Source organism: Mirounga leonina, unplaced genomic scaffold (genome assembly GCF_011800145.1).
Source record: "Mirounga leonina isolate KUSES-001 unplaced genomic scaffold, KU_Mleo_1.0 Mir_153, whole genome shotgun sequence".
Lineage (NCBI taxonomy): Eukaryota > Metazoa > Chordata > Mammalia > Carnivora > Phocidae > Mirounga > Mirounga leonina.
The window spans coordinates 695,178-722,041 of NW_023270387.1; the positions used below are offsets into that span (position 1 = coordinate 695,178).

The 26,864-nt window shown below is 45.2% G+C and overlaps 1 protein-coding gene and 1 pseudogene across 5 annotated transcripts in view; one reads left to right on the plus strand and one right to left on the minus strand.

Annotated features, from left to right (window-relative positions):
- Positions 1 to 26,864, plus strand: part of BIRC3 (baculoviral IAP repeat containing 3) — a 53,768-nt gene that overhangs the window by 18,806 nt on the left and 8,098 nt on the right. Inside the window, exons 7-11 of one of the 5 annotated variants that reach the window (XM_035008795.1) lie at positions 16,041 to 16,859; positions 20,134 to 22,338; positions 22,466 to 23,223; positions 23,334 to 23,433; positions 25,526 to 25,604. In XM_035008795.1, the coding sequence (XP_034864686.1) occupies positions 22,467 to 23,223; positions 23,334 to 23,433; positions 25,526 to 25,604 (936 nt within the window). In that variant the 5' untranslated portion in view covers positions 16,041 to 16,859; positions 20,134 to 22,338; position 22,466. Of the gene's footprint in view, positions 1 to 16,040; positions 16,860 to 17,061; positions 17,269 to 17,301; positions 17,467 to 18,208; positions 18,379 to 20,133; positions 23,224 to 23,333; positions 23,434 to 25,525; positions 25,605 to 26,864 lie in introns of those variants that run through there. The other 4 variants (XM_035008792.1, XM_035008791.1, XM_035008793.1 and 1 more) reach the window with 4 other exon arrangements.
- Positions 1,953 to 2,999, minus strand: LOC118013145 (annotated as a pseudogene).

Sequence of the window (26,864 nt, forward strand, 5' to 3'; positions counted from 1 at the left end):
TTTAAAGATTTTATTTATTTATTTGACAGAGAGAGACACAGCGAGAGAGGGAACACAAGCAGGGGGAGTGGGAGAGGGAGAAGCAGGCTTCCCGCGGAGCAGGGAGCCCAATGCGGGGCTCGATCCCAGGACCCTGGGATCATGACCTGAGCTGAGCCGAAGGCAGATGCTTAATGACTGAGCCACCCAGGCGCCCCCAAGACTTTCTTGAAACAAAAGAATGTTTGCTGAATTTTCAGTTATCAAAGACAAAAGTTGGCGACATGATTTCTGTGTTCTCACTCATCTCACACTGCATTTGAGTGAGCAAACCTTGAAGCTCCAAGCAACAGAAAAGCTTAATTGGAACCTAGCTCCGTAGGTATGAGAATTAACATAGGTACTGAAATTTTTCATAATACAAGTCAATAATGGCTTTACACGTTTTTCTAACATGAACTAATATGTAGAATATTTTAACCATAATCAACAGGGTTATGTAATTGGCTGAAAAAAAAAAAAAAAACTATAAAGGGGCGTCTGGGTGGCCCAGTTGGTTAAGCATCTTGACTCTTGATCTCAGCTCAGGTCTTGATCTCGGGGTCGTGAGTTGAAGCCCCGCATTGGCCTCCACACTGGGTGTGGAGCCTACTTAAAAAAAGTAAACACTTACTAATACTAAAGTTAGAGTTGCTTTTCTTTTGTTTTACCCCCAGCTTTATTGAGATATACTTGACATATAATATTGTGTAAGTTTAAGGTGTACAACATGACGATTGTGTACAATAAGGTTAGTTAACACATCCATCCCTTCACTCACTTCCTTTTTTGGGGGGTGGTAGGTGTTGAGAACATTTAAGATCTACTCTCTTAGTGACTTGCAAGCATATGATACAGTATTGCTTTTTTTTTTTTTTAAAGATTTTATTTATTTGAGAGAGAGAGAGAGAGCGTGAGCTGGGGGAGGAGCAGAAGGAGAGGGATAAACAGACTCCGTGCTGAGCATGGAGCCCAAAGCAGGGCTTGATCTCATGACCCTGGGATCATGACCTGAGCCAGCAGAATCAAGAGTCAGGAGCTCAAACAACTGAGCCACCGAGGCGCCCCATCAATACAATATTGTTAACTGTGATCCCACACTGCACATCAGATCCTTAGAATTTATTCATCTTTTAAGTGGAAGTTCATACCCTTGCACCAATATGGAATTGCTTTTCATTGTATGCAATGAACTGTCACATGAGTGAATTTACTAAACTGTGACAGACATAGTTTTGAAATTGATATCCTTTTTCTTTTAAGGGTGCCAAACGTGAGAGTTTGTTTTACTGCATGTCATTTGCATAAGAAAAAATATTTTTGAGAACTGTAAGGCATTGTGCAATCATCAATCAAATTATTATTGTTATTTAAAGATGTATTTATTTTAGAGAGACAGAGCATGCACGTGCACGGGAGAGGGCAGAGGGAGAGGGAGAGAGAGAATCTCAAGCAGACTTCCCACTGAGTGCAGAGCCCGACTCGGGCCTTGATCTCACAACCCTGAGATCAGGACCTGAGCCAAAACCAGGAGTCAGAGGCTTAACCGACTGCACCACCCTCAATCAAACTAATTATTAACTGTATACTTAAGATAGGTGTACATATAATCTAAAATTTAAAAACTAGGGGGCGCCTGGGTGGCTCAGTTGGTTAAGCGACTGCCTTCGGCTCAGGTCATGAACCTGGAGTCCCAGGATCGAGTCCCGCATTGGGCTCCCTGCTCGGCGGGGGGTCTGCTTCTCCCTCTGACCCTCTTCCCTCTCGTGCTCTCTGTCTCTCATTCTCTCTCTCAAATAAATAAATAAAATCTTTTAAAAAAATAAATAAATAAATAAAATTTAAAAACTAGTTTGAAGAGAGTGCATACAAATTTTAACATGAGCTTTTAAATATAGTTTATAGTTTTGTTTGTTAAAAGTGTTTCAAATGTACTGCTGGAAAGTTGCTCTTTATAAATGGTGGTGGGGTAATGTCAGGTTATAAACCGTAAAAACTATTTTCATGGAATCAGAAAGCTAACATTATGATATTCAAACTTACTTGAATCAGTTTTCAATTCTCACAAGTTTGATATAATGTTAGTAATCTATAAAACATGTTTTGTCACCAACAAAAATCTATGGAATTCAAGTTGTCCATGGTACGAGATCAAACCTCTGAGTAGACCCAGATGGCTGGACCTGGAACTAAGGTAGCTTAGTGTTAACCAAGGTACCATGCCATCCAGTGGAAACCTTCTCTGTAACCTTGTCTTTTGAGCACACTGCACACAAAAACTTGTAAGGATTGGGCATTCAGTTCTTTCTGAGATACACTGCCCTTGCCTGTTGTCTGAGCATATAAACCAAACATCTCCCGTAACCTGTCTTCACTGACGGCTTCATGTCTGTCGATCTCATTCCCGAGAATCCCTGTAGGCACATTAGCAATGGTTTCGTCTATCATTAGTGAATCAAATTCTTTTTTAAAAATTTTATTTATTTATTTGACAGAGAGAGACACAGCGAGAGAGGGAACACAAGCAGGGGGAGTGGGAGAGGGAGAAGCAGGCTTCCCGCGGAGCAGGGAGCCCAATGCGGGGCTCGATCCCAGGACCCTGGGATCATGACCTGAGCTGAAGGCAGACGCTTAATGACTGAGCCACCCAGGCACCCAGAAATTCTTTTGATTCTAACAGCCTTTCATGGTCTGCACTATCCTTCCACCTTGTGGCAGGAAGGTCATCCCACACTCTTCCAACTTGACCTGTCCACCCAGATTGAAAGCTGTAACAGTCACTCCAGCAATGCTTAGTTCTTCTGAAGTGGGAGCTAATGTGACATGTTGTACAAGTCTGCCGTCTTTTAGCATATGTAGCAATGTTGTTTTCTCACACTAAACAATCCAAAAAATACCAATTTGCCAGTTTTCTTATATAATCCTAAAAACTGTAGCATACTGCTGAACCCACTATAAATTCACTCAAATATGAAGAACATATCCAAATCTTATAGGGTCCATGATTGCAGAGAATGCAATTCCTTGTTTGGTGTTGGTGCTATACACTCCCAGACTGAACTGCAAAGTGTGGTGACCACTGGATATGCTTTTCCCTCAAAGTCAAATCAATTTTTAGAAAAGATGAGTAAGTTTTGTCAATGTGAATGCAAATATTAAAAGAAAATAAACTTCATATTTGGTTTAGTTATTTGAAAATTTTAAGTATGTTTGGAACAACTTGGGTATGTGATTCTACTTTTTCAACTATGAATTTTTTTGAAATCTAATAGAGTTCAAGTATTTTGATGTAAATTTTGCATCTGGGAGACTGTTTATCTCTCCTTCTCTTCTGAATGACAGCCTTGCTGGATAGAGTATTCTTGGCTGCAGCTTTTTCCCATTCAGCACTGTGAATATCTCATGCCACTCTCTTCTGGCCTGCCAAGTTTCTGCTGAAAAATCCCCTGCTAGCCTAATGGGGTTTCCCTTGTATGTAAGTGTCTTCTTTTGTCTTGCTGCTTTTGAAATTTTTTCTTTATCACTACTTTTTGCCATTTTAATTACATTATGTCTTCATGTGAATCTGCTTTTGTTCATTTTGTTGGGGGTTCTCTGTGCCTCCTGGATCTGGATTTCTGTTTCCTTCCCCAGATTAGGGAAGTTTTCTGCTATTATTTCTTCACATAAATTTTCTGCCCCCTTTTCTTTTCTCCTTCTGGGACTCAGGTTATACAAATATTATTACATTTGATGGAGTCACTGAGTTCCCTATGTCTATGCTCGTTTTGCTTAATTCTTTTTTCTGTCTTTTGTTCAGCTTGATAACTTTCCATTACTCTTTCTTCTCAGTCATGAGTTCGTTCCTCTGCTTCTTCCAGCCTGATGTTCATTCCGTCATTCCTTCATTCCATCAAGAGTGTTTCTCCTTTCGTTTATTGAGCCCTGTATCTCTGCTATGTTATTCCTTATCTCTATGTTATGGGTCTCACTTAGGTCTTCCACCCTTTTCTCAAGTCCAGTGAGTATCCTTATGATTATTACTTAAATTCTCCTATCAGGCGTGTTATTTATATCTGTTTTACGTAGATCTCTGGCTGTGACCTTGTCTTTCATTTCATAAATTTCTCTGTTTTCTCATTTTGTCTGCCTCTCTGTTTCTATTTCTCTGTGTTAGGAAAGTGAGCTGTCTTCTGCACTTGAGGGTAATGACCTTATGAAGAAGAGGCCCTGTAGTGCCCTGCTGTGTAGTGTCCCCTGTTCCCTAGGGTCTGGCCCTTCCAGGAGTGTCTCCGGGGTGTGCTGCATGTGAGCTGCTGTTGTGTCCTGCCTGCTTTATCCATCAGGCCAGTCGTCTGCAGGGGCTGTTTACCTGTTGTGGGCAGTGTCTGGTCCTTGATCCTGAATGTGGCAAGTTTTAACTAAGTATGCTCTGGTCTCTTGTGGAAGAGGCCTGTTGCCATCACCACTGGAGGGAGCAGAAGCCCAGGGAAACTCCCAGGTTGGGAGACCTGGTGTGAGCAAGGGTTTGGGCCAGTCTTGGGGGAGGGGCTGCTGCGCTGGGACTGAGGCAAGGGTGACTGGGTGGAGTGGTTCCATTGGAGTGTGGGGGTTGGTCAGTTGGTTTATACAGGGGTCTCTGTATGAACACTGTCTCTCTGGGACACTCGGAGATGAGCACATAACCTCCTTACTGTGTGCCCCAGGCACTCTTCAGATCGCCGTTTCCAGACTGTATGTCTGCAGGCTGTTTGCACTGTCTTCTCTCCAGGAGTAGCGTAGTGCCCTCCGGGCTCTCCCCAAGCCCAGCCTGCTGACTTTCAGAACTCCAGGCTTGAAGCCCCACTGGTTGCAAGAACTCACAAAAATCAGCCCCTCTCTTTTTCCCAGCAGATGGCTTTGGGGACTCATTTTCCCATGTGCTCCCCTGTGTGCTAGTCCGTCTTACTCTTCTCTGTGACCCCGGCTCCCTCCCTATTATGGTGGCCACAGTCCCTTTCTTCCCCAAACTGTGCCTCCGCACTTCCTACTTTCTTTGATGTAGCCTCTTCTCTCTCTTTAGTGGTGGAGTTTGTTCTGTCAGTCTTCAGGTCGATTTCTGGGGTATTTAGGATGATTTGGTAGTTATCTAGTTGTGTTCGTGGGATGAGGTGAGTCTAGGGTCCTTCTATTCCACCATCTTACTAACTCCTAAATTTAACATCTGAATTGAGATGTGCCATTAAGCATAAAATACATATGGATCTTGAAAATGTATTAAAAAACAAAATATTTTTGTATTACATGTTGAAATGGTAATCATCTGGATATATTAGGTTAAATAAAATATATAATGACAGTTTCACTCTTTTTACTTTTTAAAAAATATGGCTACTAGAAAATTTTAAAGTATATATGTGGCTCACATATTTCCGTTGGACAGTGTGAGTCTGAGGCTCTTGTCCCAAACAGTCTAGGAGTGTCTGTAACCCACCTTTCATACATACACAGGTGTGTGTAACCAGAGGCAAGTGGACAGTTTTCACCTTTACATTCTGTGGCATTATCAACTCAGAAGTGAGGTGCGGTATTGTGCTAATGGATGTTTAACAATTGGCTCTTTGGGGTAAAAAGCTCTGTTTTGTAGCTTTATCCAATTTCCACGGTGTCAATACTTCCACTGAGGCCCATTTCAAGCTACCGACTGGACATCACTGGGAGTTGGGAGGAAATACTTAGGATTGACCCTCGCCAGCAGGCAGCGGCGGCCTCAGCCCACCACTAGTCACAACTGTCTATTATTCTTCACTCTTTCTTCCGTCCTTTGCGCCAAGTTTGACAACAGTAAGTCTGGCTTAAATATTTCTTGAGCAGATGAATGCTCCGCCAGCTACTGATCTCTTGTTGTTACAGTTTTTTCTGGATCCTTTAACCTTTCTGGAGTGCATGTTCCTCAAGTCGAGGGTCGATGTGTGATTGCAGCAAGCGTTCTGCCCCCGGGCCATTGCGGTGACCCTGTCGCGCTGTCCAGATCCACCTCCAGTGCGGTCACTCGCTGCCCCAGCTGTGGGAGGTGGGGGTGCTACCCGCTGGTGGCGCTCGGGGGAGGCGCTCTGCGGGGCTCGTGAGGAACCATAACCCCCCGCACACAGTCTCCATCTGAGGGTCTGTTTGCAGAGAATGCAGTCTACAATAGCCATATTAAAATAAACAATAGCGTTGCTCTCTTCTTTCAAGGTCCTTTTGTTTTTTACTTCATCATCCGTTTCTTCCACGTTGGTGACAATGAGGGTCAGATCTTACCACTTCCTCTGCCTAATGAGAGATGACTTTTACCAGCAAGGTGAGCCGCAAAGTTATCTCTGAGAATAGTCCTAAGAAATCAAAGCTCTTATTGGTAGTTGTAAAGGACTTTCCAATAATGTCTGAGAACCTCTCTGTTCTTGAATATTCACTGGTGGTTTCGGTTTGATTGTGGCTTAATGGAGCAGCTGCCACCTTAAATTACTGAGTCTCAGTCTTTCACAATTTCTGGGAAGGTCTCAGCCACTACTTCTTTATATTGGATTTCCCCCTGTCTCTTTATTATCTCATTCTGGGTCTGGAATTAGACAAATCCTCCGTATCGGATGTTTCTGTTTTCCCCGTTTCTTCATCTCTCCATGCTGTGGTCTAGCACTCTCTGTAGGTTGTGGATCAAGATCATTAATTATCTCGCTATCTCTTCATTAGCAGTTTAATTATCTCAGTAAGGTTTTAATTTCAGTGATTATTTTTCAGTTTCTGGAAGTTCTGTCCTTTTGCAAATCTGCCTGTTTATTTTTTATAATCTATTGCTCCTTACCCATGTTTTCAATTCCCTCTTTTATTTCTTTTTTTAAATTTAATTTTATTTTAAATTCAATTAATTAACATATAGTATATTATTGGTTTCAGAGGTAGAAGTCAGTGATTCATCAGTTGCGTATCACGCCCAGTGCTCATCAGATCACGCGCCCTCCTTCATGCCCGTACCCCAGCTACCCCACCCCTTATCCCGCTCCTCCCCAGCAGCCCTCAGTCTGTTCCCTGGAGTTAAGAGTCTCTCATGGTTTGTTTCCTTCTCTGATTTGGTCTTGTTTTATTCAATTCTCTCTTTTATTTCTAGAAGCATATTAGATGTACTTCTTTTATATTTGATGATTCTGGATGTCTTGTGACCCTTACCCGGAAGCTCATGTTCACTGGGGCGCTATCAGTGGGTTTTTGAGACCCGTTTTGAGGGTGCATTCCTCCAGAAAGAATTTAAAGTTGCTTCTGTCAGGGAACATACTCTTATTTTTTAACAGCTGTATGATGTTCTGTGGTCCAAACGTGGTTTATTTAATTGTTGCTTTGCTGACAGACGTGGGGGAGGGACATGGAGTGTGCATTTCCTCTTCGTAGTACGGATCACGCTGTGAGTTTGCCTGTCGCAGGTGTGGTGGCAGGTACTCTGAAACCTGGACGCTACTTACCACGTTCCTTGCGGCTCATGGTAAAAGTAGGACGCTAACTTAGCCTGAGAAGCATCATTCCTAGAACAGCTGTACTAATCCGGCATTCTGAAAATTATTATAAAGAACTGCTGTATCTTCACATCCGATGGCACCGACCTCTCGTAATAAGTGCTAACTCTTATTTATGTAAGTGGCTGAGCTCTTTCTGTGTGCCCGGCACTCCTAAGTACCCCACGAGCATCAGCTCAGGGAATCCTGACAACACTCTACGAGGTGTGCACCCATTTTACAGCTGAGATAGGGGCGGGTGCAGATCGGGCAACTTGCTGCAGGCACCAGTCTGCCGGGCTCTCTCTCTCAAAGAAGCTAGCGCAGGGACTCAGGACCACGTGATCTATTGAGAGCGTAGCGCTGTTCAGGAGAGCCTGTGGCAAAGGGGGGCGGCAGGATCCAGCAGGGAGAAAGAGCCGAGCACGGAAGGGGTCCAGCCTCACGGGGTCTGCAGGGGGAAGAGCAGGGAGGGCAATGGTAGCAGTGTGGGAGTGGTCTCAGACTCACATCCACCAAGGGTCATGCTCCAGAGTAGGCCACAGGTGCAAGCTGTTAGTGGGAGTCGGGTGCACAGGGAGGGAAAGGGGCTCTGGGGGGGGCATCCCGCTAGGAAGGGGAAAGCTGAGTGCCAAGCCAGGCTCCCTGGCTACAGAGTTGTGCGGCTGGGCCAGGACCTCTGCTGCAGCTAACTCCGGATACCTCAAGCCCCTGGCTTACCAAGCCAAGGATGCCTCCAATTTCCTAGACAGTTTAGGATTTTTTGTTTGGAGAAGATTTTATGCCTGTTCAGGGCAGAGGTTGCAAGACTGTTCCAACAACAACTCTCTTGTTTCTCTTGCTCCCCATTTGGGAAGGATATCCATGCACAGCTTGCATTGCTCAGGGCCAGGACCGAGGTACATAAGCCTGCGAGGCAGTGTCTCCTGAGCTTCCGTACTAAACACGTCTCTGGCCTTGCCTGGTGCCGCTCAGAGAAGGGCTGGGGCCCAACAGCCCCTGAGCGACAGAGCAGACGTGGCCCCGAGAATCCTGGCATTCCCTAGGTGCCTCTTTCTACCTCTCATCGGTGGGGAAAATGGTAGAATGAGGCATCTGGAATCGATCACTTCAGCTTTTAAAGCTTCTGGATCTCAGACACTGAAAGCTACGCAGTCAAGGGCGGCTGGGAAGCTTTGAGAATGGGGAAACCGTCCGCACCAGAGCCCTCCCGTGGACAGGCAGCTGTCTGGATATGCGCCCTCTCCCGCGACTTCACTCCGTCATCATCATCTTTGACCCGTTCTTTTGCTCTAAACAAGCTTCCCTCGTCGGAGAGTTCTGTCCTCACCAGCCCAGGGCCCGTCAGTCCCAACGCTGTCTCCTGTGAGCTGTTTGGCTCCTGTAGGGACTGGTCCGGTCCTACAGGCAGACGCCTGGTGTTCTCTAGCCTCCCGTCGGGAGTTAGCCTGCTTTCTCTCTCTGTGCCCAGAAACCCAAGCTGGCGAGGCCAGGAGCTGCTCCCCGCCTGCCCGACTCCGGAGAACTGCCCTGGCAGATGCGAGTCTGGAGCCACTCCTGTAGGTGCCGTGGCTCTAAAATTCTGCCAGGAAAACCGACTTTATGGGACCGAATGTCGTTGGTGTGATCTGTCCTGTCGCTCTTTCTGCTCAGCAACATCGCGAGCATGTTTAGTATAAACTGTTGACTTTTAATGAGTTCTTAGCTTCTCTACCAGATTTCAGTAGTTTGTTCTAGTGATGTTCCATGTTCTCCTGGAATCTTAACTGTCCCATTTCCATTTCCCCCCTTATTTCTCTCCTTCTCCACCCTCAACTCACAAATCCTAAACAAAGGGGTGGCTGGCTGGTTGGGTCCATAGAGTATACAACTCTTGATCTTGGGGTTGTGAGTTCAAGCCCACATTGGGTGTAGAGATTACAAAAAAAAAAAACCAAAACCTGAACACAGGGGCGCCTGGGTGGCTCAGTGGGTTAAGCGTCCAACTCTTGATTTCAGCTCAGCTCATGATCTCAGGGTCGTGAGATCGAGCTCTGCATTGGGCTACGTGCTGAGCATGGAGCCTGCTTGGGATTCTCTCTCTGCCCCTCCCCCCCAAGAAAAATCCTGAGCACAGTATTAGAAAATTAAATCAGCAATATATAATAAGGACATGATATCATGAGCAAGTGAAGTTTATCCTAGAAATTCAGGATTGGTTTAATACTCATAAATTAATCAATGCAATTCTCCATATTAACAGAATAAACAGAAAAACCGTATGATCAGCTTATAGATATACCTCCCATTTTTTTTTTAAGATTTTATTTATTTATTTGACAGAGACACAGAGAGATTTTTAGGACACAATGCTGAGAAGGGAGAGAGCCACGGAGAGGGAGAGAATTCCAGAGATTCTCAGAGAGTCTCCTGAAAAATAATTGAATTAGTAGACAAAGACATTAAAACAGTTATTATTTTAGTATTTCATACATTCAAGAAGATTGAACATGGTAATTAATGACAGTAAAGGATTTTTTTTTTTAGTGAAGGTATTTTTTTTTTTAAGATTTTATTTATTTATTTGACAGAGACACAGCGAGAGAGGGAACACAAGCAGGGGGAGAGGGAGAGGGAGAAGCAGGGAGCCCGATGCGGGCCTCGATCCCAGGACGCTGGGATCATGACCTGAGCCGAAGGCAGACACTTAACGACTGAGCCACCCAGCGCCCCGCTTCCATTTTTGTTTTAAGATTTTATTTATTTATTTGACACAGAGAGAGAGAGCACAAGCAGGGGAGCAGGAGAGGCAGAGGGAGAAACAGATTCCCCTGCTGAGCAGGATATAGCTCCCATTTTTGATTTAAAAAAAGCTGTCAGTAAAGTAAGAACGTTAAGAAACCTCCTCAATCTGATAAAGAATACCTATGAGAAATCTATAACTAACATCATTTTTTCCCTGAGGTCAAGAATAAGTCAAGGAGGTAGGCGCTAATCAAGTTTCTTCATCATTGTACTAGAGGTCCCGACTTGTACCATAAAGCAAGAAAAAAAATAAAAGGAAGAAAATAAGAAAGGAAGAAATACGGTTGTTTAGATCTATTGATGATGTGGTAGTTTGCTAAAGAAAACCCAGAACAATCTAACAAATGACTACAGTAAGTGAATTTAGCAAGGTAGCAGGATAAAAGATCTTTACACTAAAATTGATTTAATTTCCACCTACTAACAACAAATAACTGAACACACAATTTAAAAATACTATTATCAACTGAAAATCTAAATTAAAAAAATAGTATTTACAGTAGCATAAAAATATGAAATACTTAGCAATAAATGTAATAAAAGATAAGATCTATGTACTGAAAAGAAGGAAATTAAAGAAGGCAGATAGATGGCTATACTTTGCTCGTGGATTAGAAGACTCAGTAACAATGAAATGTCAGTACTTCTAAAATTGATCAATAGATTGAACATAATGCTAATCAAACTCCCAGCAACTTTTAAAAAGATATTCACAATTCTAAAAATTATATGAAAATTTAAAGGACTCAACCAGGACAATTTTGAAGAAAAACAGAGTTCAAATAATGCTATTTGAAATCAATGCTTGCTTTAAAGATACAGTGATTTATACAGTATGGTATTGTCATAAGGATAGAGAAATAGATTAACAGAACAGAATAGAGTTCAAAAAGAAACCTCCACATATAAGTTCAATTGATTTTTGACAAAGACATAGTAAAGCAATTCAGTGGGGAAGGGAACTTTTCAATAAATTATGTTGGAACAATGTTTAGAAAAAAAAATGAACCTTGGCCCTCAACTCACACCATATGCAAAAATTAATCTGAGATGAATCATAGTCCTAAGTGCAAAAGCTAATATCACAGCTTCTAAGAGAAACCATAGAAGAAAATCTTTATGACCTTGAGGTAGGTAAAGATTTCTTAAATGCGATATAAAATGCACTCTACATAAAAGAAAATATTGTTAACTTAGGCTCCATCAGAATTAATATATTCTACTCATTAAAAAGTAAAGGCAAGGGCGCCTGGGTGGCTCAGTTGGTTAAGCGACTGCCTTCGGCTCAGGTCATGATCCTGGAGTCCCGGGATCGAGTCCCGCATCGGGCTCCCTGCTCAGCAGGGAGTCTGCTTCTCCCTCTGACCTTCCTCCTTCTCATGCTCTCTGTCTCTCATTCTCTCTCTCTCAAATAAATAAATAAATAAATCTTTAAAAAATAAATAAATAAATAAATAAAATTATTAAAAAAAAAAAAGTAAAGGCAAAAGGCAAGCCACCAACTTGGAGAAAATAGTCAGTGTACATAACAGAGGACTAATATCCAGAATATGTAAAGAACTCCCTTAAATCAATAATAAAAAATTGGGGGTACCTGGGTGGCTCAGTGGGTTAAGCATGCAACTCTTGATTTCGGCTCAGGTCATGATCTCAGGGTTGTGAGATTGAGCCCTGTGTTGGGCTCCATGCTGGGTGTGGAGGCTGCTTGGGGTTCTCTCTCTCTCTCTCTCTCTCTCCCTCTGCCCCTCCTCCTGCTTCCATGAGCACGCGCACCCTCTCTACCTCTCTCTCTAAGATAAATAAATCTTAAAAAATAATAAGTCAATCTATTCGGTTTGAAACTAGAAGATTTGAACAGTCACCTCAGAGAGGTTGGTATCTAAGTCAAGAAGGGGCATATGGAAATGTATTCAACATCATTAGTTACCAGGAAATAAAAATTGGAAGCGTAATGAGATACCAATACATACTCAAGAGAAGAGGTCAAATTTAGAAAGTGACAATACTAAGTCTTAGGAGGGGTGTTCAGCAACGAGAATTCTCATATATTGCTGGTGGGAGTGTAAAATGCTGCAAACGCTTTGTCAAAGTTTTGGCAATTCCTCATAAAAATAAATATACACCTACCTATGGCAATTCCTTGTCCAGGTACTTATAAAACAGAAAGGAATCCAGAGATTCACAAAAAAGACTTGAACCAAAACATTCCTAGCTTCACTCTTCATAAAGGGTCAAACAGGAGGTAACCCAACGTCCATCAGCAGGAGAACGAATAAACAAATTAGGGAATATTCATCCAGTGGGATACTACTTGTCAGTGAGGACAGCCAGCTACTGATACATGCTCACGTGGATCAAAGTACAAACATGGTGAATGAAAGAAGCCGCACGATTCTGTTTATGTGAGGTCTGAGAAGACAGCCTGAAGCCACCGTGATCCCAGTCAGAGTAGTGCTTGAGGCCGGGGGTGGGGTGTCTAGATACGCGTTCACTGGAAAGAGGCATGAAGGAATTTCTGGGGTGATGGAAAATGTTCTTTATCTCTATCTGGGTGACTTGGAACTATGTCACTGATGTCCGTGAAGTACTCTCAGGACAAAGAAATCACAAGTAAGCCACCACTTAGAAGGGCAAGCTGCACTTTGAGAACAGATTGGTCTCTGTTACAAGAGACATCCTTGTGAATTTCTTCATTAGCACTTGTTCAAGGCTGATCCCATTGTTTTATTTGCAAGTTACACAGTTGCCAACAGACCAGGAAATCCCCGGCACTCACGATGACTTTCATCAGAACAGCATGTCCCCTTTGTTCGATTTCACTTTTGCTTTCAGTTCTAGAGTCCTGCGCAGAATCTCTCTCTTTAGCTAAACATGTAAGAACTTACAGTGAAATGGCTTTAGGCTGGGACTGAAGTTGTTACAGACTTTCCACCCTGTGAAACTCCTTCCAGAGAAAGAGTATTTGTTCATCCTGATTACCCTCAAGGGAAAAAAAATATTTTAAAATTGATTATTTAATAATAGGATATTGAGAACACACCAGAGGTGAGAGTTACCAAGTTTCCAAACCAGGAATGGGGTGAGCACACTTCTCACCCCTTGCTTACACGCGGACAGCGGAGGAAAGCTGGTAAACTGGATAGAAATGGCCCCATATGTCTATCTTGTCACTGTCCTCAAGAATTTCTTTGCTTACTTCTGTGTCTAAAAGAGTATTGGAGAATAGGTCATATGTGGGTGCTGGAAGGAAAAATGGAGTTTTTATATAAAATATTTGGGATATTCAGGGTTAGAGGGAAAATATAAAGTAAGTTACAATATTAACAAATTGGGTGCAGGTTTAGAATGCAGAAGGCCCAGGAGGATAGACTGACTCTGTTTTTGTCAGTCAACCGAGATTTATTGAACACCTACGATGCTAGAATAATGTGAACAAAATACAAGAACGAAGTCCTTGCTCATATGCAACTTAGAACTGTTATAGGAAGAACAATTCTTGTAAAAAATTAACAATTCGGTGCCTGGGTGGCTCAGTCAGTTGGGCCGCCGGCTCTGGGTTTTGGCTCAGGTCGTGATCTCAGGGTTGTGAGATCAAGCCCCGCATCAGGCTTTGCACTCAGCGGGGCGTCTTCTTGGGATTCTCTCCCTCCCTCTCACTCTGCCCCTCCCCCTCTTCACACACTCTAAAGTAAATACATCTTAAAAAAAAAAAAAAATCAACCGTTAAAGTTGCGTGAAATGTTGTGGAGGAGACATAGTGATCTACTCCAGGCCCTGGCGGGTCTGGTCTCAACTCATTGAGTTTGAGGCACATGGGAATCCTAGTCTCCTCAGGATTTCTCAGGCCCTGGTCTTTTTTTTTTTTTTTGAGTAGGCTCCACATCCAGTGCAGAACCCAATGCAGGGCTTGAACTCACGACCCTGAGATGAAGACCTGAGCTGAGATCAAGAGTTGGACACTTACCTCACCAACCCACACAGGTGCCCCAGGCTCTGGTGTTTAAATTGGGATACGTGCTCCCTTGGGCAGGCTTACCAGGTCCTCACAAAGATTTAGCCATGGGCAAATGGGAACTCAAATGGTTCTAAGGGAACTGACAGCCTGACCCTTAATTTCCACATGTAGTTCTTCCTAAAACTGATCAGCCTGAAAACAAGGCCAGGCCTGTCCTGTCTTCACACCAACCTTTTCACAAAGGTGCTCTCTTCTTAAAAGGACAGGCTCACCTCTCACCCATCTTGGGTTTTAAAATAGTGTATTGCCCCTCAGTGTAAAATCTTCCTGGACAATTAGAAATAATTGGTGTTAGTGCTGAGAAAATGAATTACTCTAAAATCTGTGCATAGAGCTGCCAGGTAGAATGTAAGACATCCAGTTAAATTTGAATATAAGATAATCAATGAATAGCGTATAGCATGGGACAAACTTATACCAAAAAAATTATCTCAAATTTAAATTTAACCAGGTGTCCTGTATTTTATTTATTTTTAAAATATTTTATTCATTTATTTGAGAGAGAGAGCACAAGTGAACGGGGTGGAGGCAGAGGGAGAAGCAGGCTCCCCACTGAGCAGGGAGCCCAACACGGGGCTCGGGGCTTGATCCTGGGACTCCGGGATCACGACCTGAGCTGAAGGCAGACGCTTAACCACCTGAGCCACCCGGGTGCCCCATATCCTGTATTTTAACTTGCTAACTCTGGCAACTCTACCCGGGAAAAAAAGGCCTGTGGTTTCCAAGTCACTGATTTCAACAAAATTGAGTTGTCTACTGATAACTAATTAAATTTCGATTGAAGATCATTAAATGATTTTGGGGGTATAAAACAAGTTCAAAAAATTGTGAAAAATAGACATAATAACATTTTTCTGGTCTAATCTACACTTATTTATGTAGAGAAGGTTTTCAACACTTATCTTTAGAGATGAAAAAACCGAACAGTACCTATGTTGAGCCGATCATATTCTAGTAATAGGTAATACCGACAAACACACATTTGAACAGGTTTTTCAAATATAAGCTGAAGCCATTAAGATTGCATTTGTAGAATTTTACCTTTTATCTTTAGTAATTATCAACATTTATGATCTTTATTGTTTTGATTAACTGTGTAACAGGTACTGAAAGTTGTATCAATAATGCAATCAAGGAGACATTTTTAACACTTAGAGCTTTATGGTCACAGGAAAAAAAATAAATTCAGCTTATGCATGTATTTGTTTCAGAAATATGAGTGAGTATAAAGATGTCTCTAGTAAACGTACATTAAAATTCTGTGGGGGCACCTGAAACTAATACCATGCTGTTTGTTAACTATACTGGGATTAAAATTAAAATTAAATAAAATTCTGTGGGGGAAGTAGATTGTTCAAGGACAGAAGGCAATGATATAAAATTGCAATTATTAAAGATGAGCTGATGTGTTAATTGTGGTGATGGTGGGCATCAAATGGCTATATTTATATTCCACACTGAATTCGTTGAAGAGAGTGCTGGATCAGTTTTATTCTAAAATACCTAGTCTGCATTTTGCAGTTGCTTTGCAGCTGGGACAGCTTTTATGTTTTAATGTGAAGTTAAAAATGTGCAGAGGAATATAGTTTTTCAAAATTCTTTTGATGGGTACACGATCAAAAGTCTGTAAGGACCACACGAAGGTTTCCAGAAAACGTCTAATAAAGTTTTGGACTAAGCAGGCTCAGGAGTGGATTGGAATTTCCACACGACAGATAAACTTGATCATTTTGGCACAGCTCCAGCTGGGTCCCTAACCGCCCTGGGCAGCCCAATGCACGCAACCCTGAAGGTGTCCCCGCCCCTGCTGACTGTGCGGAATGGAATGGGCGTCCGCTTCGTTGGCGCAGGAGGAGGAATTCCTGACGAGTATTACGGGTTTTATACAAACAGGTGAGCTGGCCCCGTCCCTGCGTCCCCCTGGCAGGGGGTCCTCAGAGTAAGGCTCCCAGGGCCGCCCGACAGGGACGGCGGAGGGCGAGGTGGCAGGTGCAGCGCCCCCGGCTTTCCACGAGAGGACACCGCCTCCTGGAGACTCCGACGCGGCACAAGAGGCCCGAAGGCGGAACCTACTTCCGTAGCCGAGTCCACGCTAGCTGTGAAACAAAAGGGCTTCAGTACGAGGAGCTCCTCGGGTCGCGCAGTGTTTCGCGCAGCAGAGCCAGGCCGGGGAGCAGGGCCCTGCGTTTCCACCCGCGCCTTCCCGGGCTGCCCGCTCGCGGCGCGGCGCGGTCGGGAGGCCGGGCGCGCCGACCCGTGGCCGCGGCCCTGCCGTCGGAAAGGCCGCGGCCGGCACGGTGGCGCCCCGGGGGCGCGGAAATCCCCGGGGGCGCTCGCCAGGCCGCGGCTTAGGGGAAGTGCGTGCGGTTACCGCCGCGGAGTTCCCCCACGTCCTGCGAGGAAAGCACCGGCCGCCGCGGGCCGCACAGATGGGGGCGGGCCGGCCTCCGAGGCGCTAAAAGCCCCGCCGGCCTCCGCCCGCACCGCAGAGCCGGGCGACCGGGCCACCGAGGACACGGCCGGCTCCAGGCGCGGGCGCGCGGGGCCTCGGGCGGCAGGTGGGTGACGGCGCTGGGTGCGCGGGCGCGGGCCTCCCCTCGCGTGGGCGCGGGGCCTCGGGGCCTCGGGCGGCGGGCGGGCGACGGGCCGCCCGGTGCGCGTGCGCGGGCCTCCCCTCGCGTGGGTGGGGCGCACGCGGGAGGGCGAGGGTCGGCGGAGAGGCCCTCGGGCCAGACGGCGCTTCAGGGAGCGCCCCGCCTGCGTGCGCCCCCGCGCCAGTCAGCGGCGAGCCCAGGGGGCGGGGGGTGCTCGTGGCCGGGGTGACCCCAGGGCCCGGAGGTGTTCCCGCGCCGTGGAGGGCGCCCGGTGCGCTTGGGGACAGGCTGCCCCGTTCTTCGTAGGAACAAGGCCGTCGCATCGTTGGCGACCCCGCGGAGGGGCGCATGTTGGCGTGTGTTGGCACGGAGAGTAGGTTTCTGGTCGCCGCCCTAGCGGGCATGGGAAGCCCGCGTTGCGGTTCATCAGTTAGCCAGGTGTTGCGGGGCGCTGGGCCGGTGCTTAACAATGGCGCGAACCTGGTGGCCCCAGTCACCGCTAGCACCCGCGGTTGCCGCCACCTGCTGTGTGCGGGGACCCTCTCCAGACACGTGCCGGGTCGTGTTTCAGGTAGTCACCATGATCATCTCTGTGGGTAATGAGCTTGCTCGGGCTCACGGAGGTTTTCCTGCGCAAGGTCACGCCGTCTGGTGGGGGCCTGAATGGTACCCAAGAACCCGGGACCTCAAACCCCGGTATTAAACCATCGGGGAGCAGACTTTGTAGTCACTAACGTAAAGCTGATGTTCTTAATACCATGCAGATGAGGCTGTTGTGGTCACGGGGTGCTCGGTCAAGTCTGCGGACCTTCCCTTGTTCAGCAAGTGTCTCCATTCGGTGTGGAGCCAGGTGGATGTTGGCGGTGGGAGGGCTGGTCCAGAGCTGGAAGCTGGTCCTGCTCTGAAGGAGCCCGGCGTCTGGGGGCGGCCGGAAGGAAAGGCTCGCTCACCCTCCAGCGTCAGAGCTGGGCTCCGCCGGGTGCCCGAGAGGGTGGAACACCCTCCAGCCCTGGGGTCAAGCAGGTTGCCCACCAGAGCTGTCAAGAGGCTGAGACCTCGAGCCACTCCTAGAGGGAACCACTAGAAAGGGGACGGGAATCCCAGAGTGGTATTGAGAAGCCAAGCAAGGAGAACATTTCTTAGGTTTTATTTATTTGTGAGAGAGAGCGAGCGAACTGGGGGCGGGGGGAGGGCAGAGATGCGGGACTCAATCCCGGGACCCTGAGATCACGACCTGAGCCCCCAGGCACCCCTGGGGTAGGACGTTTCTAAGAGGAGGTGGGCCCCAGCGTCAGATGCAAATATTTCCGTAGATTTGGGGAAAGAAGGCTTTGGTGGTGTTAATGCTGACAGTTCAAGCGATGTTGGCCAAATGCAGTTGCAGCGGGGCCTTCACTGAGCCGCTGCGTTCGCTGGGCTGCGAAGAGAAAATGAAACACAGCACAGCAGACCCTGGAGCAGGGTTGGAACCGCCCGCGCCCACGTAGGTGCATATGGTTTCGACAAGTACGGTGCAGTGTTGTAAATGCATTTTCCTTTGATTTTCTTAACGTTTTCTTTTGCTGACTTTATTGTAAAAATACAGTACGTAATGCATATAACATCCAAAATACTCGTTTCATCGACTGTTACCAGTAAGGCTTTTGGTCAACTGCAATTTATTATGAACTTTTTGGGAGTCAACAGTTATAGTCAGATTTTCAACAGTGTGGGGAGAGGGCGTGGGCGCCCCTGACCCCTGCATTGTTCAGGAGTCAACTATAGTTGCTAGAATGGAAAGTGGGGTTGAAAGAGGATTTTTGTTGCTGTTCTCGAGCCGAAGCCGAGACAGACTTAAGCACGCCTGTTATCTTGAAGGAAGAATCCAGCGAGAGGAGGAGGAGGAAGGAGAGGCTAGGGCTGGGAGCAGGATTTCTGAGGCAGCGGGTGGGTTTTAAGGGAGAAGCATGGATTTGGGGGTGTGAAAGGGTTACTGCTCAGTGAGGTCTCTTAGGGACGCAGAAGGCAAAGCAGTCTTCCAAAGGGGATTGGGGAGGACTTTGGGGAGGATCCTGAAGGCTTCAGGGTTGCAGAGGGCAGCGGGCTAGGGAGCTGCCTCGGGCTGTGGACGGCTGGGCAGGTGGCCAGAGCTTGAGCTTGTGGCGGCCCCAGCCCGTGAGGTCTCAGGTGTCCCCCAGAGCATTTGGAGGTCTATGTGTGGAAGTGGGTAAGAGAGTTTGAATCGATGCGGAGGGGCATCTTGGCATATTTTCATTCTTTTATCATAAACCGTTGCCTACATTTCCACAGGCGTCTGTGTGCCTCGTGTCCACAGCCAGGCTTCTGTAGCATAAGGCCTGGGTTTATGGTCTCAAATGTAGAGAGGCCAGGCAGGTGGCGTAAATGAACAGACCTGGGGTCTCTCTTTTAAACAAAAACATACATTAGATACATATCTTAATGTGTAGGAATAGTCCTCTCTTCCACAAAGAAATATGGTGCCTTCATTTTTTCCCAGACTTGTCTCTCTTTGTCCACCTTGCATTTTTGTCACTTTCGACAGACACAGGTATCAGAACAATTTCACTTTCTTCACTATTGTTCCATCAGAGGAACCCTATGGCAAGGGACAGTCTCGGTATCAGAGTCGCGAGCCCGCTCACAGCAGCTCGCTGTCGCCCGTCGGGTTTTTCCAAAGGAGCTTGGGATCTAGAATGTCATGGGAAATCTCTTACTTTTAAAAAATGTTGGTAATTCATCAAAACATTAAAGGAAAAACCAAACTGTGATCCCAGAAGAGACGTACTTGGAAAATGGGAGATTGGAGCAGGGCGTGCAGGTTGACCAGCAGCCCTGGGTCGGTGCTCACGTCCCGGCATCTCTGACTGTGCTGTGTTCTGTATGGCTCTGGGAGGGGTGGGGAGGTCCAGCGCCGTGTGGGCGGGAATTCTGTTGTTTCTGTAACTCTTCTCTGTGCATAAATTAATTTCAAAATAGAAAGTTAGAGAAATGAGTCAAGCACAGAGGTCCGAGTCGGTGCGAGCCAGACCTCCTCGTGCCCCTGCCGGTTCCGGTTTGAGCCCGCGGGTCCCCCCAGGATTTCTTGGCCGCTGCCGGGTGTCATGCAGGACCTCGTGTGCACGGTACACAATCCTGAACCACCGGTGCTCTGTGCTGGAGGAAAGGTTTGAAAAGAGAGCATTGTGGTACAGCTATGAATTGCCTGACTTTTAAAACTGTCTTTCTATTTTTTAAACAGGTTTTACAAAAGAGGCAAATTATTCGACTTCTTCTAGATTTTTTCCATTTTTTTCTATAAATCAAAACATCTCAAAATGGAGGCCTAAAACCCTTAAAAGGGACTTAGTCTAATCTCCGGGAGGTAGTTTTGTGCATGAATAAACAAATTCAATAGTGAATTGGAGTTTTGGTATCCAAAGAATGTTAATTTAAAAAACCTAGACCATATGAGCGAATCTAGTCATATGAGTTGTAACTATGAAGTGATGATAATCTTGGTTTGAATCTGACTTGTGACATAAAGGAGAAGTGATTCTGGCTGGAACATACTGTTGAGCCACGGACTGCGGTGCAGGATAGAAAAAAGGAACTCGTGTTTGGTAGAGATCTAAAAATGAGTGGCAGTTATCTAGAACAAAGAGTAAGTATTTCAGCCCTCTGCTAAATTAGAGAAATATGCAGGAGAGACCTCTGACGGGTGGGAGTCAAGAACTCCAACGTCAAGAACAAGATTTCCCAATACAACACATGGAGAGAGAGAATGACACGTGAGCGACTGGTGAAGAAATTATCTAACCATGTAGATGACCATCGATATGTTAGAAGTCCAAAATTTAGTTTGTTCAAACGCGCTATTGTCTGTGAGAAGGATAGCAGTGGGAATCACGGCTGGGGGGAAATGAACAGACTTAGCAGAGAAGAGGTACACAGAGACAGGGATTGGCACCAGGAAGGTTTTTATAACAATGTGTAATGTTTTTGTCCAATGACAAGCAAACCAAAGTGAGGCACGGTAACTTAGCTTTGAGGGAAATCATCACGGGTATGGAGATACATTTCTCATGCCATCTGGACGTAAAGCATTACAGTCTGCGTGGAAGCCCCAGCATGAGTGCACCAGGGGCCAGACTGCTGCTAGAAAACCCATATGGCTTGTTTGCTGGTCCTTGCTAATATTCTGGATGCAGACCCTATTTACTGGTAGCTAGTCACAATTGAGACATCCTGAATCTTATGAAGGTCTCTGCTTCTCAAAAGGAGTAGATTGTGACAAAGTAAACTTATTATTATTTTTTGTTATGATAAATTCTGGTTCAAGGTATGCTGTCTGTAAAATTAGTTCTGACCAAAGCCAAATTTGTACGATTTGATTATCCAGCTTACCCTACAAATTCAGCGCTCTGACTTTTGATTCTTTTAAAAAATCCATTATCAGATAGAAGACTTGGTATTGTCTCTCAGCAGCCTGAAGCTGAGCCCAAAAGACCAACTAAGCGAATACATTCATCTTGATAATTTATTTGAAATAGAATGTTTAATTTGCTAAGTTCTAGTGGAATCACTATGACTCAGCAACCAAGCTCCTGATTATGGGAAGTAATTATTATTTAATAAATTTTGAAATAGGCCTTAAGATGCATCAACCAATTCTCTTCCTATTTCAGCTCTTCATTTATAGGAAAATTCTAGTAGATTGTTTTGTTTTCCCTATTAAAATTACTATAGGAAGAAAAATTAATTTGAGCAAAGTTTGGGATGTGCTGTATTTTACTGCATCTAAGACATCATTGATTGTAAGACACACCATCACTTTAATACTTTTGGGAAATAAAAATGCTGTTAATTAAAATATGATATGTTACAACTTGTAAGATACCTCTTGATAACAGATACTTGAAAGATGCATCCTAAAATCAGTGAAATAGGGTCGTGCATTCTTCTTTTGAGGTAGGTCTTATGCTTTTTCTTTTTTTCTGGCTACCAAATTTCATAATTCAAGGCAAAACAAACCCAGTTTGAGTTTCGTTTCCGTAGAGCACTTAGTGAGCATAGCTTTCCCCAGGCCAACAAGCTGGCTGCATAAGTCCCACGTTTCATCTGCAGGCTGGCTGAATGCTGCTGCATCGTGCCTGGGGGGGACAGGACGTGGAGTGGCCTCCGGTGACCCAAAGCGCTCTACGCTTTCACGAAGGGTTTTGATTTTCTTCATGAGGTGCTGTGTATCACCATGTTTACACTGTGTGTATAAAGATCATGCAAAGGTGCGGGTGTACGTAATTGTCCCTTAAAATGTGTCCGTGTAGAACGCAGACTCTCAGCATGCCAACACCCTAAACGTGCAGAGGAAGAGAAGGACGAGAGATGTCCCGGTGTGGGTGCTCCACCGAGGATTAAAAGTAACCCAAATCAAGAGCCGTGCACAAAACTACCTCCCCTGAGAAAGGCTAGTCCCTTTTCTTCCCTGTCCACTTCACTATGAACATTGTACAGAATAGCCTGTTCTTGTCCAATTTGCTGAAAAGCACCCCTGTGCTTGAGCTGAAATATGACCATTCGTGTGAACTCTATAGAATGTCCACCTACTCGGCGTTCCCCGCTGGCGTCCCCATCTCAGAGAGGAGTCTGGCCCGGGCTGGTTTTTACTACACTGGTGTGAACGACAAGGTCAGGTGCTTCTGCTGTGGCCTGATGCTGGACAACTGGAGACCTGGAGACCATCCTGTTGAAAAGCACAAACAGCTCTATCCCAGCTGCGCCTTTATTCAGAATCTAAACTCAGCCTGTGTTTCGGGAGCCAGCTCTCCACCTCCTCCTCCTTGTTCAGTAACAAACTCCACACATCCACTGCCTCCCAGTTTGGAAAACACTGGATATTTCAGTGGGTCTTATTCCAGCTTCCCATCAAATCCCGTGAACTTCAGACCAAATCAGGAGTTTGCTCCCTGGAGGCCCAGCCCCTACGACGGTGCAGTGAAGACGGCGGAAGCCCGCTTACTCACTTTCCAGACATGGCCCTTGACCTCTCCGCAGGCGCCAGAACTGGCCAGAGCTGGCTTCTACTATGTAGGACCTGGGGACAGAGTGGCCTGCTTCGCCTGCGGTGGGAAGCTGAGCAATTGGGAACCGAACGATAACGCTCTGTCAGAACACCTGAGACACTTCCCCGACTGCCCGTTTGTGGAAAGTCAGCTCCAGGATGTGCTGAGATCCACCGTGTCCAACGTGAGCATGCAGACCCACGTGGCCCGCCTGAGAACCTTCTGCAGCTGGCCCTCCCACGTTCCTGTCCGGCCCGAGGAGCTCGCCACGGCGGGCTTCTATTACACGGGTAAGAAACCCCATCTGGTCATCAGACAAACCGTCCCCGTGCTTTACCTCACACGGTTGGAATGGGCACATTCTATGAATTCAGACGTTTTGGTCCAAAATTAATTTTAGGTCACAGCGATGACGTCAAATGCTTTTGCTGCGACGGCGGACTGCGGTGTTGGGAATCTGGAGACGACCCGTGGGTGGAGCACGCCAAGTGGTTTCCGAGGTAATTGCTGTGAAACTCTCTTTGCAAATGCTTCTTGTTTTTATGAGATGGGTTATACGTGTTTCCCTTAGAATCAGCTCTCGCTTTACTCTTTGTTTCAAAAACGCACTTGTGAATAAATTTAGGACGGATTACTTAGAAAAATAAACGGTTTTAGTAGAAGATAGAGGCTTAGGGTTTTTTTGTGTATAACGAAGAATATATGTCTGTTTTAAAAGAATATATGTTCATTATAAAACCCAAGCCACACATTGTAGAAAAGTACAGAGAAAAAAATGTAAGTGTCCAGAAATCTCACTATCTAAAGAAGACTAGCTGATGAATGGATAAAGATGTGGTTCATATATACAATGGAATACTACTCAGCTGTAAAAAAATGAAATCTTGCCATTTGCATCGACATGGATGGAGCCAGAGGGTATTATGCTAAGCAAAATAAATCAATCAGAGAAAGACTGTTATCGTATGACCTCACTCATGTGGAATTTAAGAAACAAAACAGAGGAGCATAGGGGAAGGGAGGGAAAAATAATAAGACAAAATCGGAGAGGGAGACAAACCATAAGAGACTCTTAATCATAGGAAACAAACAGGGCTGCTGGAGGGGAGGTGGGTGGATGGGGTAACTGGGTGATGGGCATGAAGGAGGGCATGTGATGTGATGAGAACTGGGTGTTATATAAGACCGATAAATCACTGACCTCTACCTCTGAAACCAATAATATGTTATATGTTAATTGAATTTAAATTTTTAAAACATGATGAAGTTATTTTAACATTTGAAAAAAAAATAGAGGACCTGTTAACATTTTAGTGAATATCCCTGCAGACATCTCTTCATGCATATGTACGTATACAGATAAATGTATATATCACATGAATTAGATATTATATATACTGTTTTGAAACTTTTTTTCAGTCAATCTTATGTCTTGGACATGTTTCCGTTCTTTCAACATTTAATTTAATTGATTGTCTATTGCTAGGCACTGTTCCAGTGGTTAAAATACTCAGTTGAACAAAACCAAGATCCTTGGTCTCATACGTTAATTTAATAGCGAGAGAGGCAGATAATTAATAAAAACTTAATAAATGAGTTATGTAGCATGTCGGAAGACAGTAGGTGTTATAGATAGAAGAAAAAACAGAGCAGAGTAAGAAGAATCAGAGGCAAGTTGCGATATTAAATAGGGTGGTTAGGTAAATAGAGACCCACCTCCTCTGTTTTCATCACTATAGAACATTTCATTGTCAATCCTTACACTTTTGATTATTCTGTGCTTATTTACACTCTCCTTTTTTTATTGAAATCAGGTGGCTTATGATGATACTTCTCATGGTCAAAACTTTTAGTGTTTTTAATGTTGCTTGCTAAGCTCAGTATCCTGACTTATTTTCCTTATATAAGTTTTAGTATAATATTCATTTATAGCACCTTTACACGCCGCAAATATTTTAGATTTCAAAAGTTACAAAGATAATGAAGAAAACTTTACCCAGATGTTTTTTGAACAGTGCTGCTAGCCTTCCACGGTGGTAATTTTGTGAATATATAAAAAGAAGGGTGAGTTTGCTTTGGTTGTGTGAGGGGTTCATTTTGTGCTTGAGTTAGACCATGATGTGTGTTATCTAAGAACTGCCAAACTTGGGAGGATCTGACTTAATTAGAAAATGTGTTCACCTTCCTCATTATTTCTCTTGTCCCGCTTTGTATATTGTGAACTTTTAAACCTACAAACCTTATGTGTGAGCAGTGTCGTTTATGAGCAAGCTGTCTACCTGTCTCCCTGGCTCTGTTCTCAGTGTTCAGAGTATCTGTAGCAGTCTTTGAACTTTTGAAGAGAGCAGCTGGGAGCTCCCGAGTGGACACGGCCTTCCTTGGCCCCAGGAGGCTGGGAGCCTCATGACCCACATAGCCCCAGCCGCGGCAAAGCTCGATGCGCAGCCTCCCTCGCTTACGGCATCTTGCCTTTACTGCAGGTTGCCAAATGAGTGTCAAGGGGTTATATATATGTTTATGTTCACTCGAAATATTTAACAAGCTACACATGGTGGGATTAAAATAACAAACTTAATTTTGCTTACATTTTAGGTGTGAGTACTTGATACGCATCAAAGGACAAGAGTTCATCAGTCAAATTCAAGCCAGTTACCCTCATCTACTTGAACAGGTAGGGAAGGTTTTTTTTTTAGATCATCGGTTAACAACAGATAAATTATTTTCTGATAATTACAGGGAGTCATACTTTAGTGAAAAGACAAGAGTTGCTTTAAAAATACATTCATTTTTTTAAAATACCCAACATGATCTTAGAACTATTCTTTGCATAAAAACAGATTCAGAATTAGAGATCTCCTGAAAAATAATGTTTAAGATATGGCTTTAAGTATTTCTGTAATAAGGTTGCAATAAATTAAATTATTTGAGGAAAAAATTTGGCTGGGATGGTAGCATTTAGTAGTTTTACTATACAAATTTTTGTTTAAAAGACTTGAGAAAGAGAATTTTATTACTCCTTCTAATCTTCCTGGAAGGAGATTGCTGGGAAGGTGGCGGAGTAGGAGGATCCTAGGCTCACCTTGCCTGTCCCATGGGTACAACTAGGTAACACCCACGTCAGTGTAAATAACCCAGAAAATGACCTGGAGACTGGCAGGGCCAACTCCACAACTAAATACAGAGAAGAGGCCACATCAACGGGGGTAGGAAGGGCAGAGACTCTGTGGGCAGCTAAGCAGACCATGGGCTGTCCACAGGAGGAGGGAGCCACAGGCTCAGAGTGGGAGAGAAACAGACCCCACACCAGGGAGCTCACACAGGGAAGATGAATCCCCGTAACATTTGGCTGTGAAGACCAGAGGGGCTGAATTTTGTGAGTTCTTACAACCAGCAGGACTCAAAACTGGAATTTTAAAAATCGGCAGGCTCGGCTCTGGGACAGCCAGTGGGTGAGAGGAAACTGAGTCCCCGCCCTTAAAGACACAGCACAACAGCCTGTGGAGATACGGTGTAAGAAGCGACAGGTTGAAAAACACGTGGGGCAATGGGAGGCAGAGTTACTCACTAATCTCGAAGTTCACTGAGGGATGTCTGCAGGAGCAGGGGCGCTGGCAGGTGCCATTTCCCACCTCTGCCCCTCAGCATAAACACACGGCCACCTGTGGGAACCAGAGTGATGCTGAGGCTCACTACCTTGCTTTCTTAAACCATGCCACCTCCTCCAACGGCCTTCCTCAGTCCTGGTGCTGTGGGTCCCCTCCAGCCAGAAGATTGGCACAAACCTTGCTAACACCATATACTTAGTGGATCCACTCCATCCAATGCATTCTTGGCCGAGCGCATCCAAACCGGGGCTGCAAGCCTGGTAGTGCGTAAGGAGTCCCAACGGGGGCCAGCGCCAGTCCCACCGTGTCCCCAGCAGTGGGCTGGG